General features: G+C 34.8%; 1 protein-coding gene across 3 annotated transcripts in view; it reads left to right on the top strand.

Moving 5' to 3' along the window:
- PTPN4 (protein tyrosine phosphatase non-receptor type 4) overlaps positions 1-18,606 on the top strand; it is a 114,176-nt gene extending 95,570 nt beyond the window's left edge. For 2 of the 3 annotated variants that reach the window (XM_054830966.1, XM_054830967.1), the window contains 11 exons: positions 403-486; positions 568-624; positions 2,011-2,167; positions 3,686-3,852; positions 5,318-5,408; positions 5,493-5,554; positions 6,321-6,467; positions 8,522-8,650; positions 10,141-10,289; positions 12,594-12,729; positions 15,936-18,606. In XM_054830966.1, the coding sequence (XP_054686941.1) occupies positions 403-486; positions 568-624; positions 2,011-2,167; positions 3,686-3,852; positions 5,318-5,408; positions 5,493-5,554; positions 6,321-6,467; positions 8,522-8,650; positions 10,141-10,289; positions 12,594-12,729; positions 15,936-16,022 (1,266 nt within the window). In that variant the 3' untranslated portion in view covers positions 16,023-18,606. Of the gene's footprint in view, positions 1-402; positions 487-567; positions 625-2,010; positions 2,168-3,685; positions 3,853-5,317; positions 5,409-5,492; positions 5,555-6,320; positions 6,468-7,799; positions 7,919-8,521; positions 8,651-10,140; positions 10,290-12,593; positions 12,730-15,935 lie in introns of those variants that run through there. The other variant, XR_008577806.1, reaches the window with a different exon arrangement.
- Positions 18,607-19,138: the final 532 nt, after the last annotated feature.

The raw sequence follows: 19,138 nt of genomic DNA, 5'->3' as shown, positions 1-19,138 counted from the left end.
TTGCTTAATATTGTCATTTTGCTGTTAATAGAAACAGGGGTATACCTTTAATTACCTTATTCTTCATCATATTACATTTTTACTGTGGTCTTAATTAAAACAACTTTAAGGTGTTTCCATTTAGTAAACTGTTTTTCTTAAAACAGCTTGAAGCTAATTAGTCTTTTCTAATACTGTTGCTTGCTTTGACAGAACACACTTCTAATTTAGTTATGTCCAAGACTTTTAAATGTGTAACTTTTCCCTTCTATGCAAAACTCAAGATGTTTGCACTATTACTTGATGTTTTCTCAAGTGTCCAGGAGCAATTACTTGATGAGGAAACTGCAAAATTATTACATACAATATCTTCAAAGTCTAACTATGAGCAAAATCTATATTAATATAATTTTTGTTTACTAGCCCAATGGTGGTGTCCCCCATGACAATCTTGTTATGATCAGAATGAAACCAGATGAAAATGGAAGGTTTGGCTTCAATGTAAAGGTAACATCTGTTCCCTCCATGTCTGTTAAGATTATTTTTCTGACATTTGTGATTTATTACTAATTTAATTTGTTTTTAAAGGGTGGGTACGATCAGAAGATGCCAGTAATAGTGTCCAGGGTAGCTCCAGGAACACCTGTAAGTTATCAAAAAAACCAAACGTGGTAGCAATATCTGTGTATCTTGTATCTTGAAGTATGTATGTATTCAAAACTGTAAATTATTTCATAGCTGCCTATTAAAATTAGTTTCTGCTGTAACATTATCCCAATAAAGCAAAATATGTGCAGTAAGAATTTGATGGGACTACATAAAGTATTCTTAAAAGTTCTTCAATCCTCAAGAATATTTTTTTCTTACTGAAACAAAATTTCATTTCTGAAAATTACAGGGAGTTACAGATGTTCAGTATGCACTGTTTCTTGAGCTGTGTCATCCTAAAAATACATTTACTTTATTACTTTTTTTAAATATAGGCATTCATATAATTTCACAAATTATATATTGAAAGTCTTTTAGTATGTTAAAAATAACTAAAATAGCAAATCTCTTATTTTTGTGACAGATGTAGCTGAATAAAGCCAAGATTTAGATTAAAATCAGACATCATGAATCATTCATCAGGTCTGATTGTCTGTTGTTACTGGTGTTTAGTGACTATCAATAGTGTCTTCAAACTAGGCACAATATTTTGTCAGTTGATTGCCAAAAATACTGACCTGGTATTCAGCTGCCTGGAGTCAGCTCTGTTTATACCTTTTAGAGTAGAGCGAACCGTTTATTTGCTAACACTTAAGTAGTACAGTTTATTTGGGTTTGGGGTTTTTTTTTGACTATTTGTAATTACTGAAATGTTTGCCAAGAGCATTGGTCTTGTCCCTGTTAATTATTATCTCTGAAATATTTAATAACATAAACAATTTTGGCTGAATGCTTTAAACATTGACTTTCTAAGGAGAAGATATTTCATGATGGCATGTGCTCTTCCTTTTCTACAACGATGTTTAGAATATGATTATGATGAAGTTTTTTATTACCTGATTCCTCCCTCTGGGATTAGAGGGATTTGCATATTGTCTTGGGTCCTTGTTTTACTCTTGTCTTTACAGTTGTGATATTTCACACCTGAAGCATTTAAGCCTGTGAATTTGATTTGGACAAGGCTTTGCTGTGTTACTCCCTTCCCTTCAAAGATAAGAACATCCTGCTTTTTAATTGCCTATGCAAAATATGATTCAGACAGAAGAGCTTTCTACTTCAGCCAGAGGAGTGGAGTAACAGCTGCTGAAAGACATGTTACAGTGACAGTCACCTCCCAGTTGCAAACTGATTTGTTCACGTGAATGGCACTGTCTTATGTATTGTGTAACACTTAAATTTATCATTTGGATACAGTGCAGCAACCATAGCAACTAGGCTGTAAGGATTCGAGTCCCCAAGTATAGTTACTTTAAGTTGCTATTTTAAGGTGAGAAATTGGAAATGGCTTCTTTTACAGATTTTATTTATTTATTTCCCTTGCAGGCTGATCTCTGTGTCCCTCGTTTGAATGAAGGGGACCAGGTTGTACTGATTAACGGCAGGGATATAGCAGAACATACCCATGATCAAGTTGTTATGTTTATTAAAGCTAGCTGTGAGAGACACTCAGGGGAACTTGTGCTCCTAGTTCGACCCAATGGTGAGTGATTTGTACAAAATAATTTTAAAAAAATCCACACCTTGCTTTCATTTTCTAACCTCTATTTTGTGTCCTGAGATACAATGCTTAACATCTTTGTAAGAAAGAACTAACTCCCTTTCTTGAAAAGGAATTGCAACAACGCGACGTATTTTACAAATCTTGGTCAAACCTGTACTCAGGAGCTCTGCATAACTAAGTGTTGCAAATTACTAGGAAAATCAGAGATCAAATATTTCTAACAGAGAAATAATTTAAATTTTGTTTTCACTCTCATTGATAAAAATGTCCAGAAAGCTATATGGCTATCGAATGCAGTTTCTGAGGTTGCTGTTATTTTCCTTAAGGAAAATAAAAACCAAACGCAAACAGATAGAAAACCCGTCACCAAACTCCCGGGTGTTTGGTTGACTTTGGAGCTTGATATATGCAAAATCCTTCCATATGCTTTTAAAACAATCCAAAGCAACTGGTAACATTTCTACTTCAGGAGGCTTAATAGAAGAAAGTGCTAAAAATGTCGTCTAAATAACAGCTTGTGCAATGTATTCATGAAATGCACTGCTGGAGCATTGCCAGCAGATGGTCACTGGATTTAATTCTGCTGCACATCCCAATTATAATACAGTTGCAGAGGAAAACGCAGAACAAAAAATAATGATGTTTAATCAGAATAATTGAAGTTACTTTAGGAGAGTACCTCAGCCACCTCATAAACAATTTTTCCTTTATTCACTTATTTGCACTTCTCACTTACTTGTGCTCTCATTCTCTGTGTAAGTTGTCATGCGACTTGTGTGTGCTTACTTTGTTTTTCAGATAAAATTGATAGCTTTGTTTACAAATATACTAAAACAATTTCCCCTTGTGTGTTGATTATCTTTGTATTCTGGATAACAACATTAGAGTTGTAGAAGTGAGTTGGTGCCAGTTTCCTTCTTCATGATCATGGGATATAATTTAAAAACAGGCTTTTGAACAGCATATGTCTCTGTTATGTATAGTAGAAAATGAATATTATTTTTCAGTTTATAGGCAGGGCACACATACAGCATTGATAGCATTATAATGGCATATATTAATGCCATTTTCTCAGGTGGTCTGCACGTCTTGCCCTAATTACTGAAGCCTAAAATCAGTTCAAAGTGAATTAAAAGTAAAAATGTAAATTTAATTATAACGACTTCAGAGACATAATGTGAGGATCTGAGATTTGGGAGTGACATCAGAAAAGGGTAGGTTATAACATGAGTTTTGATCAAAATTTTAGCAGTCAGTGATGTGCTTTCACTTAAAATTACTGTTAAACAAACAAACAAAAAAAGCTTTGTCATGGATTATAATGATCAGTAAAGGCTACTTGTCCATACTGATGGGCACTAAAATCAGTGTGTTAATAAATCTGAATTTTCCACAGGAGAAACACTTTTTTGCTGTTTTAAATAAATGACTTAGAGTTAACTCTTACTTGCCAAACAGCATGTTCAGTCAGAGCATTCATACCTTTCTTTATTGTAGCTGTCTATGATGTTGTGGAAGAGAAGCTGGAGAGCGAGCCTGACTTCCAGTACATCCCTGAGAAATCTCCACTTGATGGTGTCCATCAAGATGATAATGCTCTGAGGGAATCCATGATTCAGCTGGCAGAGGGGCTTATCACTGGAACTGTTTTGGCTCAGTTTGATGTGAGTGCAGTGTCACTGGTAACTGTGTGCAAATTCCAAGTCTTTTAGGATAGTAATTATTTTAAGCAGAGCAGATTTCAGTTAAATTTCAGAAGAATCAGCATCTTTTAGCAAAACATTTGACTTACACTCTCAAGAGAAAAATAACCAAAAAAATATAATCCTGTATTGAAACATTAGATGTGCAAATTTATGGCATAGAATAATCCCAATACTAGTTTTTAATGTTGTTTGTTATAAATAGCTTTATTGATTACTTGCAGCTTTTTGTGTTTGTCAGGGAGCTATGATAATAAAATATTTTGATAAAGATGAAAACTAAAAAATGTATACCAAAATATGTGTTCTGTACTCAGACCTTCATTCCATATCTAAGTTACTGTAGAAGCTGAATGACAGCTGAGCTGTTGACATTTTATGGATGATCTCAATGAGGGAAGGTACAATTACCAATGGAAAATACAACCCTAATCTTAAAGGTTAATGTAACAATGTTTTTTATACATAGTTGATTATTTTTTTAACATATTTCAAAAGAACAGTGCACTTCCTGTGGGGTCCTAAGCTGCTGATAGTTGTAGTCCTTCTTTAGCAATAACTTGTGCCTTGATGGTATTCGATCTTTAATGCATTAGATCAAGTGACTTGAAGCAGGAAGCAGTAGGTTTGTGAAACACAGCAGTGTGAATTCTCTGAATTCCTCACCAAATGGTGACTTAGCATTATGTACTACAACATATGTTTATCAAAGATATTTATATACTATTCTTTAAGAACTTTGGTAAAATTTACTTTTATATATAGAAATAAAAGATTTTTCTCAAAGTGATCTAAAATCCCTCCTTAACCATACATTTTCAGTTTCCCAAACAGGTTCAGTATTTAAAAGTATTTAAAGTGCTTTGTAATGAACCTGGATCATTTCACTGATACTTTTTGCAGCGCAAGGGTTGTGGTAATGCATGGCTAAGGCATGAGGGGGGCAGGAACCTCTCAAAGGAGATTTGGTGCAGGAAAAGCACAAGGTAGCCTAGGATTTGCTCTACAGTTACTGAAATATGGAAGGACATGTGAAGAAAAGAAAAAAAAAAAGTTGAAACAACTGCAACATAGGTAGATGCCTATACACAACACAATCTGCTTGCCCCAAATCACCGTGTTGAACATCAGTATCAGCCGATTCCCTCCCAGTATACAATATTGACTTTTCTCTGGATCAGTGTTCTTATGGAAGCTTGAAATTTAATGTTCAGGTTGTCTTTAAATAAATTGTGATGCTATCTTGATTATTTTCAGTGATCCCACAGCATAACTAAATTCGTAGTGCTTTCTTTTGAAAACTATTTTCATGTGTGGTGAAGCTACCATTGCTCAGTAGTTTGTTCTAAAAAGTACCTCTAGGCAAATAATATACTACTGGGTCTTTTGCATCTATTGTAGTCTGATCATCAGTTTTGTCTTTTAGCAATTATATAGGAAAAAGCCTGGAATGACAATGTCTTGTGCCAGATTACCTCAAAACATTTCCAAAAATAGATACAGAGACATTTCGCCTTGTAAGTATATGTGTTTGTATATGTGTTCTAAAAATATTTTACTGTAGTTAGTAAATAAGTAACATCTTTCTAAATTTTTTTCAGATGATGCTACACGGGTTATTTTAAAAAGTAATGAAGATTACATCAATGCAAATTATATAAATGTGAGTAGTATTTTTCAAAAGAGCTTCTGACATTAAGTAATTTTGCAGTTTTTCAATGGAGAAGTTGATTTAAAAAAAAAAAACAAACCCAAAACGTTTTTATAAATCTAGTTCAGACTAGAATGGCTGATAAACCTTTAGTCAGATGGTTTTAAATATACTATAGATATACTTATTTGCTTATTATACTACCTTTGTGGCAGATGTTTTTATAAATGAAACCCAGAAAAAGCGCTAAGAGAAACTAGCATTCTACCGGAGGAATTTATTCTTCGTTTCTGATTACTAATGTGGCAGTAGTATTCAACATCAGCGAAGTTTAATCTGGCAGCACTTTCTTTTACATATTCCCTCCCATGCCTCATTAGTAACAACAAAGTTAGAGCTATGGACTTTTTCTTTCAGGAACAAAAAACAGAGATTAAATCAAATTCCAAGATCAGTATTTTAAAAGCTAATGTCAGAAACCCACAGAGCATGAAATGTTTGCACCTGAATTATTTGCCAACTGGTCTATCATTTCTTGATTATGGCAACTACATAACTGTCAGTTAATATGTGAAGTGTACTTGGATCTTTGTAATAATTTTGCATATGAAACATTTAGAAGACTTTTATCTGTGCCAATCCATATTTACTAACTCATAATACATAGAATTAATATAGCTGATGCTTTTTTTAATTTGTTAGTTACTAAGCACTAAATGTCTGATGCCTGACTTACATTTGCAGTAAGAATTAAAATAATAACTTTGTCTTCTCTTAGATGGAAATCCCTTCTTCCACAATAATAAACCAGTACATTGCTTGTCAAGGTCCATTACCGAACACTTGTCCTGATTTTTGGCAGATGACTTGGGAACAAGGCTCATCTATGGTTGTAATGTTAACAACTCAAGTTGAACGAGGCAGAGTAAGTAAATTATTTCCTTGAATACTACTTGCATAATCTTCTAAAAATCTGTTAGTGATTAGCATATAAAAGATTAGAGGAATATACTATTATGACATATTATATGACTTTTTTAATAAGGGCAGTGCATTCCTAGTACTGTTGTGATGATGACTTACATTTTAAACCTTCTGATACTGTTAATATAGCAAATACTTAAACTTTGTTCAGTTCTGAAATACATTCAAGTTTTCACATATTTCTTAAAATACTTTTAGGCATCTTTGTTTTATTCTCTATTGTAAAGTAAAAAGCAACTAGAATTTACTTTCATAGGATTTTTTTTTTCTCTAAACTTCAAATGAAGGAACTCCAAGAAGTTTCATTGGTTTTTCACGATTAGTTCTTTGACCTGTAGAGAGATTGATTTTTAAGGCAGCCTAACATAGCTTTGTAGGGTTAAGATCCCATGACTGGATGGCTGTCTTTAAGACAATCCTTGATAAGTTTGAAATCTAAAATTTTTCATAAAATTTTCTTCTGTGTTTATAAACATTTGTTTAATCATACGAAAGAATCATTGTCCTTTAAGTCATTTCCATACAAAAAAATCTGTAAAAGTAGAGCACGAGTAATAAAGTAATTAGAGTTATAAATTACTAAAAATAATTGTGTATGGTGCTGTAAAAGGCCTCGGGTGTATTTTGTGGTTTGTTTGGTTTTGTTTTTGTTTTTTAAGCTACAGTTTCTCCTTAATAGCTTTGTTTATTATGCAGCTTCGTCCTTTGGAAACAGTCAAAACAATCAAATCTAGTCATACACACAGTGTAATTCCAGAGTTACTGAGTTTGCAGTCTGGAGCATTCACAGTAGCACTGGCTGGTTGAGTGTGTGGACAGAAATGACAATCTGGAATAGTAGTTTAGTGGAATTTCTCCACATTCAGGTTTTCTTTTGAAGATGGATTTATAGTAGGTTGTGGGTGTTCTGATCAACTCGGACTGTAGTTCAGCTGTCTGTATATATTTTAACTTTTTAATAACTATGTATTTGCTGGTAGGTCAGGCCTCTAAATATAATTGCAATAATTGAAGGGGAGATGCAGAGTTTTTAAACCGTTTTTCAGTGACTCAATGTTAGCATGATGCTGCCTGCTCCCAAATAAACATGCTCAGAGGGAATTTCGGTACAAGTGCCCTTTTAATTTCAGTTTTCATTGCAGATCTGCTAAGAACAGACTTGCAATAGCAGTTCTCTGAGGTTCGGGCACCCCTTCAATAATGATATTTGTGGAGTTCTTTGGAGAGCTGCTTAATAATGAAATAAAAGGACTTATCTGTCTTATACCCATAGGCAGACTCCCTGCTCTAAAGCTGATCATGAGGCTACTGACATCACTATCCCACTGCATGCCAGGATGTCTCAGTGGAGCAGGAAGTCTGCAAATCTGGCTGCTCTTAAAGAATCGCCAGGTGGGTTGGAAAACCAAAAGTGCACTTGAGCTGAAATGACCTCTGTAATCAGGTGTTTAAGCGATATATCTGAAAATCTTAGCATCTGAAGTTTTTGTTTACATTCAATGACTTGATCAAGAGTCTTTGAAGTCCACCATCTGCACCCCCCCTAATTTCTGCATTAGTTCAGCAACTTTTTTGTTGCTTATTGCATTTTTTCATTTGTTCTTTTCCCATATAAATGTGCTTTGAGAAGATTAGATTGGGATTTTAGAGGTCAGAAATGTTGATAAAGCAGCATCTTTCTCATTCAAGTGTTGAGAAGGAATATTTATAGATAAACTTTTTTTTTTAAGTTGTAATGAAAGTTAAAGGCATCCATTTTCATTTAAACTAACCTCAAGAGCTGGTGCATGTGTTCTCTTGAAAAGTGGACCAGGAAATCTCTGCAATACCTTATTTTATGGACAATAATTAGGTAACACAATCTATTTGGTAAGTAAATTAATAGTAATTACAAAATTATCAAAATAGTCTTTAATAAACAAAGATATTTGAGAGAATGGAAATAATACTCTGTGAATTAAAACACAGGCATTTTTAAAAATGTGTTGGCCTTAGGTTAAATGCCATCAATACTGGCCAGAGCCATCAGGAAGCTCATCATACGGGAATTTCCAGATTACCTGCCATTCAGAAGAAGGAAATCCTGCTTATGTCTTCCGAGAAATGACATTGACAAATCTGGAGGTAAAATCATAATATGTATTTTTAAATATTAATCTGTGGAATCTTCACAGACTAGCTGAAACTTACTTAACCAGACTTTCTTTTCAACTTGGTGGCATATCCACATAAATAGAACTGTTTATTTCTAGAAACCTTTAGAAAACTAGTCATACTGCCATGTACTTAGCTAGCATAAATTCTGCTCTTAGAATGAGAACAAACCTTTTGCTAGCAAAGTATCACAACGATTCAGTTTCCATAATCATATTAATTGGTTTCAAATCACATAAGATGTATTATTTGTCTTAAAAGTCTTTACTGGTGTCTTTCATGCCCTGGCCAAAGAAAAAGAGTAATTAAAGAAGTTGAGAAACTTGTTATTCCCTTAATGTTTTCAAAACATGAGACACTAGAGGTATTTCATTATTGCAACTGAAAATCTGTCTTTGTAGAGGCAAACAGTTCTTAATAATTCCATCTTGGAGTATACGTGCAAGTAGGTGGAAGATAAATCCTGCTGAGAGGAAGATGAATTGGGATTGGTTACTACATGGAAACAAGGACCTTTTTGAACATGCATTGCATGATTTTCAGGGCACATGTAGTTTTCAGAGCTTCCCCAGATAGCATTTCAATCTCAGAATTGTTTGGAAATTACTCTCTCTAACTTAGTGCACATACTTATTTCTCACTGCTTGGGTTACCAGATGAGATAGCAGTTTTATAGAGCTGCCTTTTAGTCAATTTGCAGTTAAAATTCCTTCCCTGTGTGCTATTGGGACAATTGCTCGTTGGTTATCAGCAGTGGAACCTCTGTAAATGATTCTGTGCCTAAAGGTTATTTGAAGTGCAGTAACTCCTGTTCTTTGAAATGCTGCTTTTACAATGATTGTATGGCCTGTCCCCTTCACTAACCAGGGACAGAATATGTTTGTGATATTACAGCAAGGGGGCAGGGGGGAGTTGAAAACAATGTCATTCTGCATCGTATAGTGTATGCTGGACAAAATTAGAGATGAAGATAAAGCCAAAACAATACTGTTGTTCACATGGGGAAAGCTTTTGTATCTGGAAGTCCTGCCTCTCCCTTCCCTACCCCAGTTCTGTCATTTGATCTAGTAAGATAGCACTTCCTTCTGTTAAGTTTGTTTTGCAAAAAATTTGACCACCTTTTCATACATGTAGTGTTCAGATAGACCATTGGTATCGTTGAACTGCTTTGCTTTTACATAGCATGTAATTTTTTTTAATGCGTTGGCGATATAAACATATGTAGATTGCCTTTTCTGGTTTTAAGAAAAAAATGTAATTATAAAATCCAGGATGAGCAAGGATTAACATTAATGAAGTGCTGTTAGTTGCCTGAAGCCACTTTTATGATGGGTACAGGTTGCTTAAATGTACCTTCTTTTTTTAAAAAAAATTATTTTTGGCTTGGGTTTTGTTTTGGGTTTGTTTGGGGTTTTTTTGGACCTGAATTACCCTTGAATAAACTTTTTATTTCTGATTAGAAAGAGGAAAGCCGCCAACTAACCCAAATCCAGTATATAGCATGGCCTGATCATGGGGTGCCTGATGATTCCAGCGATTTCCTAGATTTTGTGTGTCTTGTGCGGAAGAAGAGGGCTGGCAGAGAAGAACCTGTTGTTGTTCATTGCAGGTATCCCATTTTTTTCCAACTTGATTAAATCATCAAACTGAACTTATTTATCATCAAATAGATTTTCTGTGCTTTGTTGTTGAACTAAATATTTAATTGTGTCTGCTTTGGGAATGACAGGAGAACTCAACATACGAATTAATTAAAATTGTAGTCATGTTTCAATAAGCAAAATTTTGAGTATCTACATGCATTGATCTGTGCAGGGATTTTGTTGGTTTTGATTTTTGTTTTGTTTACAGTTTAAATGCTTGTGCTAACAGTCTATATAATAATTCAGAGAAACGGCAAAAAATTACTTAGGAACATTTTCCTCATGATGACTATTCTACAAAACTGAATAGCTGTATAAATAATCCATGGCAGAAAACATGGGTGATATATGCAATGATCAAATAAAAGATATTTTCTATCAAATCTGCAGTCTTAGGCTACATGACATTTTGATGCATACATCAAGATGACACATTTTTCTCAACAATCTACTTTTGTCATGAATTAAAATAACTCTGTTACTCAGATGTTTAAGTCCACATGAAATATGAGGTTTTTTCTGGTGAATAGTTTTTAATAGCATTCTACATTCCTATAGTAAATTTCAAAATCTTAATCCTTTAAAATGCCTAATTAGTAAACTATAATAATGCATAATGCCAAATGTCTTCAAATGAACGTTTGAATAAAATTTGACCTCCAAATTCCTGAATGCTCCCCAGACAGTCAGTGTTCCTGGTTCAGGTGTGCATTGTTCCTGTTTCAGAGAGATGCTGAGAGGTTTAAGGGATAAAATCAATTTAAAGACTATCTAATCTACAAGTAAACTAGACATTTATTGAAGAAGATGAAAGAAAAATGTTTTCTCTTTGTAACACTTTGTGTATTAGAAATTATATTTAATTGGTTTTGTTCTCTCTTCTGCTTTATGCTGGTCAGGATGAATCTTATTAACTAGGGAAACCAGTACCAGAATGATACTGGCCCTTCATGATTTTCATGTCCTGTCTCAGTGTTCTGCTCCATCAGTCAATGATTTCTTTTTCCAAGCTGAGGAGTTCTAGCCTACCTGATATTTATCATATGGAAACTATCACACTTTCCATCAGTGTTGTTGCCCTTCTCTGAATCTTTGGAAGTTGTAAAATGAATCATTAGGTTCTCTGACAGATACTGTTCCTGTTTGGATTTGATAAAGCATTCTGCATGTAAATTGTGTATGTATAAATTCTAGAAATATAAAATGCTATTGAATAATTTTATATAACTAGCACTTTTACATCTTGTCATAAAATTCTCATGACATCACTGAAATATATAGTAGCTTTGATGCCACCTTCTGGACAAAGATTTAAAGCCATAGTTTGACCAGATTTAATTTGAAGTTATGCTTCAAAATCAGAACAATTAAGTTTCAAAGTTTGGAATGTTTATATTAACTAATTTAGAAGTAAACACTTTCATTTATTGACTGAAATACTTAAAACTGATTATGAAGTTCAGAGTTAAATATTCAGTCTTTGAGCATTGCTAATTGTGGGAAAGTGTATGTATATGCAATCCAATGCAGAAAAATCTTTAGATTTGTTTTATTTTTAAGCTAAAGATGATTCACGCAAGTTCTCTTAACAATTTTGCCACTCTGAGATGTATATGTTATGGTTCTTCCTTATCTAGAAAGGGATTGCTATATGTATTCCTTTTCAATCTACACAAGTTAGATCTTTCTTGTACTTTTTTAATACTAAGAAAATTGTCATCCTCCAATGCTTTCTAGTAATTGTTCTGTTCCTTACTCTGAAATATCAAGGTGTGGGTCACTTCAGGAACATACATACATACACATGATTTTATCAAATCAGCCTAACATTCCAGTAACAGTCGTTCCAGTAACGGTCAAATTGACTCAAAGTGCACAATGTTTGCTAGGTATCTCTGTGTTTTGTTATTGTCTAGGTATTAGTATGGTTTATAATATGATCTGAATAAATATCTGCTTGTAAATTCTGCTCCAGTGGATGGCTGGGTTAAGATAGTCCCTCTTCAAAGGACTGACAATTCTGCACTGATTGTTTTTTGCTCTGTTCGGGCAGGATGGAAGCTTCCAGTGACACAATCTGTCTAACCCCTGCCCTAGTAGTATGGGAATCATAATGATCAATCATGAGAATCCTTAAGAAGAAGGGTCTTAGTTGTTTGGGTTTTTTTTTTTTTTAAACACCTTTTAGGAACATACGATCTTTAAGTATGAACTCTATTCCAGACACTTTGTTACACTTTCCATTTTTGGTTTTTTGTTGTTTTTTTCAGTGCTGGGATTGGACGGACAGGAGTTCTTATCACTATGGAGACAGCTATGTGTCTCATTGAGTGCAATCAGCCTGTTTATCCGTTAGATATTGTAAGAACCATGAGAGATCAAAGAGCCATGATGATCCAAACACCTGTGAGTATCATACTTGCTGTTCTATATTGCAGAAGAGTAATAACATTTATCTAGTCATATTATTAGATGGATTTTTAATACACTTGCTGTTGATCATATGGCAAAGAGGTCACCTTTACCCAGTGTAGCAGTAGTTTTGGCTCCAGGCAGGAATAAATTGCTAAAGCGATTGGAAAGGAGCAAGTCTCTAAATTTCTACAAAGAAAGCTTAGAAAAGCAGCAGCTGTTTTAGGCATACCTGGAAATTAATGTCAAAAAGCACCAGTTTTCAATAGTGTACAAATATCTCAGTGGAGAAAGCAGGAGCCTAATTCCAGGTGTTAAGAATGGGAATAGCATAAAAGGCAAACACAGAAAGATCCCAGACATGCAAGAAAAACCTTCAGTGATGCAGTTCAGTGATTTTATGTTGCCTTAGTTACAGTGAAAACAAGCCTCAACTCTGCCCTGTAGTGACTCAATTAAAGGGAGGTAATAGAATCATAGAATGGTAGAATGGTTTGGGTTGGAAGGGACCTTAAAGATCATCTAGTTCCAACCCTCCTGCTGCGGGCAGGGACACCCTCCACTAGACCACGTTGCCCAAAGCCTCATCCAGCCTGGTCTTAAACACTTCCAGGGATGGGGCCTCCACAACCTCTCTGGGCAACCTGTTCCAGTGCCTCACCACTCTAACAGTAAAGAATTTCTTTCTCACATCTAATCTAATTCGACCCTCCTTCAGCTTAAACCCATTACTCCTCGTCCTGTCACTACAGTCCCTGATAAACAGCCCCTCACCATCTTTCCTGTAGGCCCCCTTCAGATACTGGTAAGCCGCAATTAGATCTCCCTGGAGCCTTCTCTTCTCCAGGCTGAACAACCCCAACTCTCTCAGCCTGTCCTCAAAGGAGAGGTGCTCCATCCTTCTGATCAGCTTTGTGGCCCTCCTCTGGACTCGCTCCAACAGCTCGATGTCTCTCCTGTACTGGGGCCCCCAGAGCTGGACGCAGTACTCCAGGTGGGGTCTCACAAGAGCCGAGTAGAGGGGCAGGATCACCTCCCTCGACCTGCTGGTCACACCTCTCTTGATGCAGCCCAGGGCACGGGTGGCTTTCTGGGCTGCAAGCGCACGCTGCCTGCTCATGTTGAGCATCTCGTCAATCAATACCCATCAATCAATAATCAGAGAACTAGTTTTTTTAAAAATCAATGTAATTAAATCTGATGCAAGATATATCAAAATAATTTTAAGTGTGTTTAGTCTAAAAAAAAAGTAACTTGCTATCATGATTCTTTTGATGCTCTCTTCACATTTACTGTATTTTAAGATGCTAAGTTTTTTCCTGGATCTATAACGTTTGGGTTTTTTGAGATAATTGTGATGTTGTTTTAATATATTATATTTCAGAATTGTAAAAATTTTAGAACAAATTTAGAAACTTTTTATTTGTATCAGTCAGGTGTTGTGTATCTCAGAGAGCAGTTTGTGTTTACGTTTTTAGAAAATACCTAAAAAGGGTCAAAAGATTGAGTTGTGTTGTCTTAAAAAAAAAGAGGGGAAAAAAAAAAAGGCTTCAGACTCTTGGTTGTTCCAGGCTTGAACCAGTTTCAAGTTTTTCATTTTTTTGTCAGTAATCAGGTGTATAGTTTTACTCATAGTATATAGCATTTAAAGAGAAAGTATTTTGAAGAAGAAAAGGCACTACATCCAGTATCAAATCTCTCCCACAATTACCTGAAGGTAGTTGCTCATTGTAGTAATTTTAACGTCCCTGCTGCTGTTCCTCTAATCAAATTTCAATAAGCCTTTCAAGTTCTTCAGAGACTATTCCAACTGATAAAAAGTGTATATGGGCTTCCATTTCTAGGTCATCTGTCATTCAATACTGCTGACCAATATTCATGTTCCACTAAAAAAAAGTTGTATTATTCAGGTAGGACAAGAAGGATGAGGAAGATGATGATACATGAAAAATAATAAAGAATGGCTCTTGCTGTTTCTGATGACTATACAGTATGAATAGCATATCTCTCTAGCATACATAGAGAGGAAGAGTTTTATTAGTAAAGGGAGGAGGTGCAGGGGTAAGGGGTTTTTAACTATCTTGTTTTCATGGCATGTGCTAAATATCTTCTGGTCTCATTTTTCTTAGAGAAACCAGAATCTTCAAGCTTCAGTGAAACGCAGGTGTTTAATTTATTAAAAGACTTGAAGTGCAACCTTTTTTTGGCTTTTAAGATTTCATAAACATTAGCTATTGTAATTTCTCCTTTGGCACTCTCTTCCTGATTTTGTATACCCTGAAGGATTCACTCAATGTCCACAAGATGGCCCTACGCGTGGGTCTCTGCTGTGTGTGCCATATGAGGAGAGTACAGAGTCTCCTTCAGGGAGCACTGGAGGCTAAATAAGTATTTTACACAAATATGTATAAATTTAACTATTTTAATATGCATGCAACAGTACAGTAAATTATGATTTTATGACTGAATCTGTTACTGTGCCCATCTAAGATCTGACATCACTAATTACTGTATAGAGGGATATTCCACAACACTGAAAAGACAGGCATGCTGGCTTTCCAACCAGCATATACACTATTATGCAGTATTCAGTGTTGGTTTTGGTGCTCTACAAAACAGTGATTTTATTTCATTTTATTTTATTTTCATTATGTTCTAATTTGATTACTGTTGGGTTTTTTAACTATTACTTATTTAAAACAAAATATTAGTGGCCTTTATGTATGGAGGTGCTAGGCTTGAATACATTGCAGAATTCTAGCTTTGAAAACATGAAACGATTTTCTTTTTTATCAAATTCTGAGGGAGGTGTCAGTAACGTGCCAGAATTAATGTAAGTATGAAAAAGTGCTTTGAAACTCTAGCTTCTAAATCCAAATGCATGGAAACCTCAGGTCAGTGAAACTTCAGCAATGAAATGAAGAGCAGAAAATTACTAAATAGATGATGTTGTAATAATAGTACTGGTTTTGTGGGTATGACTTTTGGTATATGTTGGTGAGTGCCCTTCATCCTATTCTTCTGTTGAGAAATAAGATGTTCTATTACAAAGTTCCTGTTGTTTTGTGTTTCCTAAGCTAACTTTGAAGCACAGTTCTTGGCCTGTCAAGAGAATGGGATGGGGAAATCTTACAGGCCTTTTCTGCTTCCAAATGACAATTATATTCTTTTCAATTTACTGAATCTACTTTCCTTTTCAGAGTCAATACAGATTTGTATGTGAAGCTATTTTGAAGGTGTATGAAGAAGGATTTATTAAACCTTTACAAGCATCACTGCATAAGTAAAGAGCAAAAAACCTAGGATATCAGTTGAGGAATCCTGTCCTCTATAATGAACTGGCAGCATTCTTTGTGCCGTAATACTGCTTGCAGGAAATGATAGTGAAGTACAGCAAAGAATTGACAAAGGACTTTGAAAACTTCAGCACTGTTGCACTTTACGTTGAAACAAAATCAGTCTCTGAAACTCTTCTAACCTTCATCTGTTTGAAGACTTTCGTGCTTTGCTCCGAACAAACCATAAACTGAAAGAACTAATTGTGTTCAGGGTAATCTACGATATTTCATTGTAGTGCCATATACTGCGCTTCTGGTTGAATTGCTACAAACAAGGCTTGGAATTATTTCACTCTGTTTTACACCCATGTCTCTTAAAATGAAAAACAAATGAAAAAATACACTAAGCCATGGTCTTTTTCCAGCGCTAGGTTTATTTACTATGTACAGACTCTCACTGTTTTGTTTTTTACAACATTAGCAATATTGCCGATACTAGATAGATACACACTGCCTACTGATGCAGCACACTTTGTCCGACACCCTTACTAGAGACCAGCTGGTTGTTAGAGGAAAGCTGGCGTCTGTGTTAACCCAGCAGTAGCTGCATAATGCCCACTTACCAGCATCTTGTACAAAATAACAATAACAATAAAAATTAAAAAAAAAAGTTAAATAAACAGCATTTCTTTGACACAGCTTGTGTGTCATACACTGGTGTATTCTGATTCATGTGACTTAAGATTACGTGATGGGAACTAGTGCATGCATTATGTCTTAACCCCTTAAGTGCCTTGAGACTTACAGCGTACATCCAGTGAAAGGCACTCATGATTCTGTGGGGGTGGTATTGTCCTGTCATATTTATCTTAATGGGTTCAGATTTTTAAAACGGCCCTTGGTGCTTGGAATGTGTTACCGCAAGGGGTCATGGAAATACCATTCCCTCTTTCCTTATACAAGTACCTGTGTGCTACTCTCGGTAGCAAAAGCACCTCTGCCAACTTAATGAATGAGCATTGTATGCTGCTGTGTTGTAATTATGTGAAAAATCTGACACATTCCTTCATTCCTTCCAACTAGTAACTTACTAGCAGCTTACTATGAAATGCTGGTAGGTCATTAGAAACTGATACTTTGTTTTATCCTTTTATTGAGAATAGCTGTCTTACTCCATTTAGAACATAACTCTTTAATAGCACTGATAATTAAGTTGAACTTACAATCAGATGCGATTTAATGCCATTATCTGCTAACCAATTACTTTAAGTTCTTATAGTTGATTTCAAGCCATGTTCGTACAGGTTTGCCTTTTTTTTTTTTTTTAAATTGTTTGGGTAGGGGGGAAGGGAGGAGAGCACTATGAAGTTGTCCCAGAACTTTATTTTAATTCCATGATGACCCCAGTCACCTTCTGTTATGCTTGTGAAAAATTGTTCCAGTTGGTATGGGTTGCTTCTTATTTAAGTAGGTAGAAGATTTTTAAGAAATGTCTGTGATACAGTATCTGAGCTCATTCTAAAGATACATAATGTCCCATTTTTTAAATATTTTTCCAGTATAGGAGAAACAAGTCAGAAGCAAGGTGTCCAGTGTAATATACTGTAAGAAAAAAATCAGTCACTTCTTTGACTGCCCTGTGACAACATAACTTTGTGCCCTCTATTTAAAAGTTTTAATTTATTGTATTGGTTTCCTGAAAACGTTTATCCAGTAAATTTTGTTGTAAGCTATATAGAGCATAGAATTAAAATGGAAAGTTCTACGCTATATAATTTTTAACTATTGAAGAATTATATTATATAATATACTGTGTTCTATGGACATTTGAAAGAGATCAGCTATGAACTATTGAGTGAAAAGGGATTCAGGCAAAGTGAAATCCTGGCTTATGACATAGTAATAAACGTGAACCACAATGCCAAATGGAAGAGAGTTTTAAATATTTTTAGAAAACAAAATAATATTAGGTGGCCTGTGGCCTTGTTCCTTATATTTCTAGATTTGATGCTTAAATCAATGTTATCCCTCAGTGAAAAATGAATCTTACAAGAATCTCTGGATCTGATCAACTGAAAAAGAGTAATAAGGTAGCTTTAATCTCAGTTTTATTTTAAGCCATTTGCAACAAAAGAAAATTCTTCTTTAGGAAAGTATAAGCTTTAACTTCCATGTGATGAGATTATTAGCTGAGATACCAGCTAGTTGGAAGGATATTTTAAACTCAGCACTTAATGTCTAAAAGCTAAAATAATTCATCCGTTATATTGAAATAAATTTTCTTCATAGTCAAGTTGTAAATGAAAATAGCATTTGCCCTTTTTTTCTGAGGGAAATCAGAAATGGAGTTTATAGCAACATTATATAGCGTTGGTATGTCACATATTTAAATATTGTTATGTAAAGTTGCCAAAGCAGTTTGAGTTCAAAAGACCCATTTATACCACAATTACGTGTGGGATACTTATTGGTCGTCTGTCAGTACTGTTTTGATTACAAACACAGGCAAGAATAATAGGTCTCTTCAAAATCTTCCTCTGCACTGACTTAAGCTGATTTGTAGTGTATTAACTGGTTGCACTGGGGGGGGAAATGGAACAAAGTAACTATTCTTAGATAATTGGCCATCAAGAGCTTTGGGGCTTCTCCAATGCCAGGACAGAGGTAACCAAAAACTGATTGGGAAAGAGAAAATAGCATTGAAGCCTTTCTTGCACCATAAATCATTTGCTCAAATGTTTCTACCTGTTGTGGTATAAATGGCCTTTAAAATATTTTTATACGGCCAAAAAAAGCAAAACTGCTAAATATTTTACTTTGGGTTATGAAGATCTGTATCATCCTTAAGAGTTTTTTAAAGAAGTTTTTGTATGTTTCATGCTGTACAAAACATGAATGTATCTTTCAGACATAATGACCTATAGACCTATATGTGATTGGTGTTATGACTGTTGGATTTTATGAATAATTATTTTCATACCACTTGATTGGGAAAAATGCTGGGTGGGTGTGGGAAAGAGTATGTTTGTAACACTTCCATGATACAAATCCAGTTTAAAAAAAAAAACCTTTTCATTGTAAATAAGAGCAATATTACGACAATTTTGTGCCAATGTATAATGTTA

This window comes from Grus americana, chromosome 6, assembly GCF_028858705.1.
Source record: "Grus americana isolate bGruAme1 chromosome 6, bGruAme1.mat, whole genome shotgun sequence".
Lineage (NCBI taxonomy): Eukaryota > Metazoa > Chordata > Aves > Gruiformes > Gruidae > Grus > Grus americana.
Note: the sequence above shows the minus strand (reverse complement) of the source record. Positions and strands in the feature narration are given on the sequence as shown.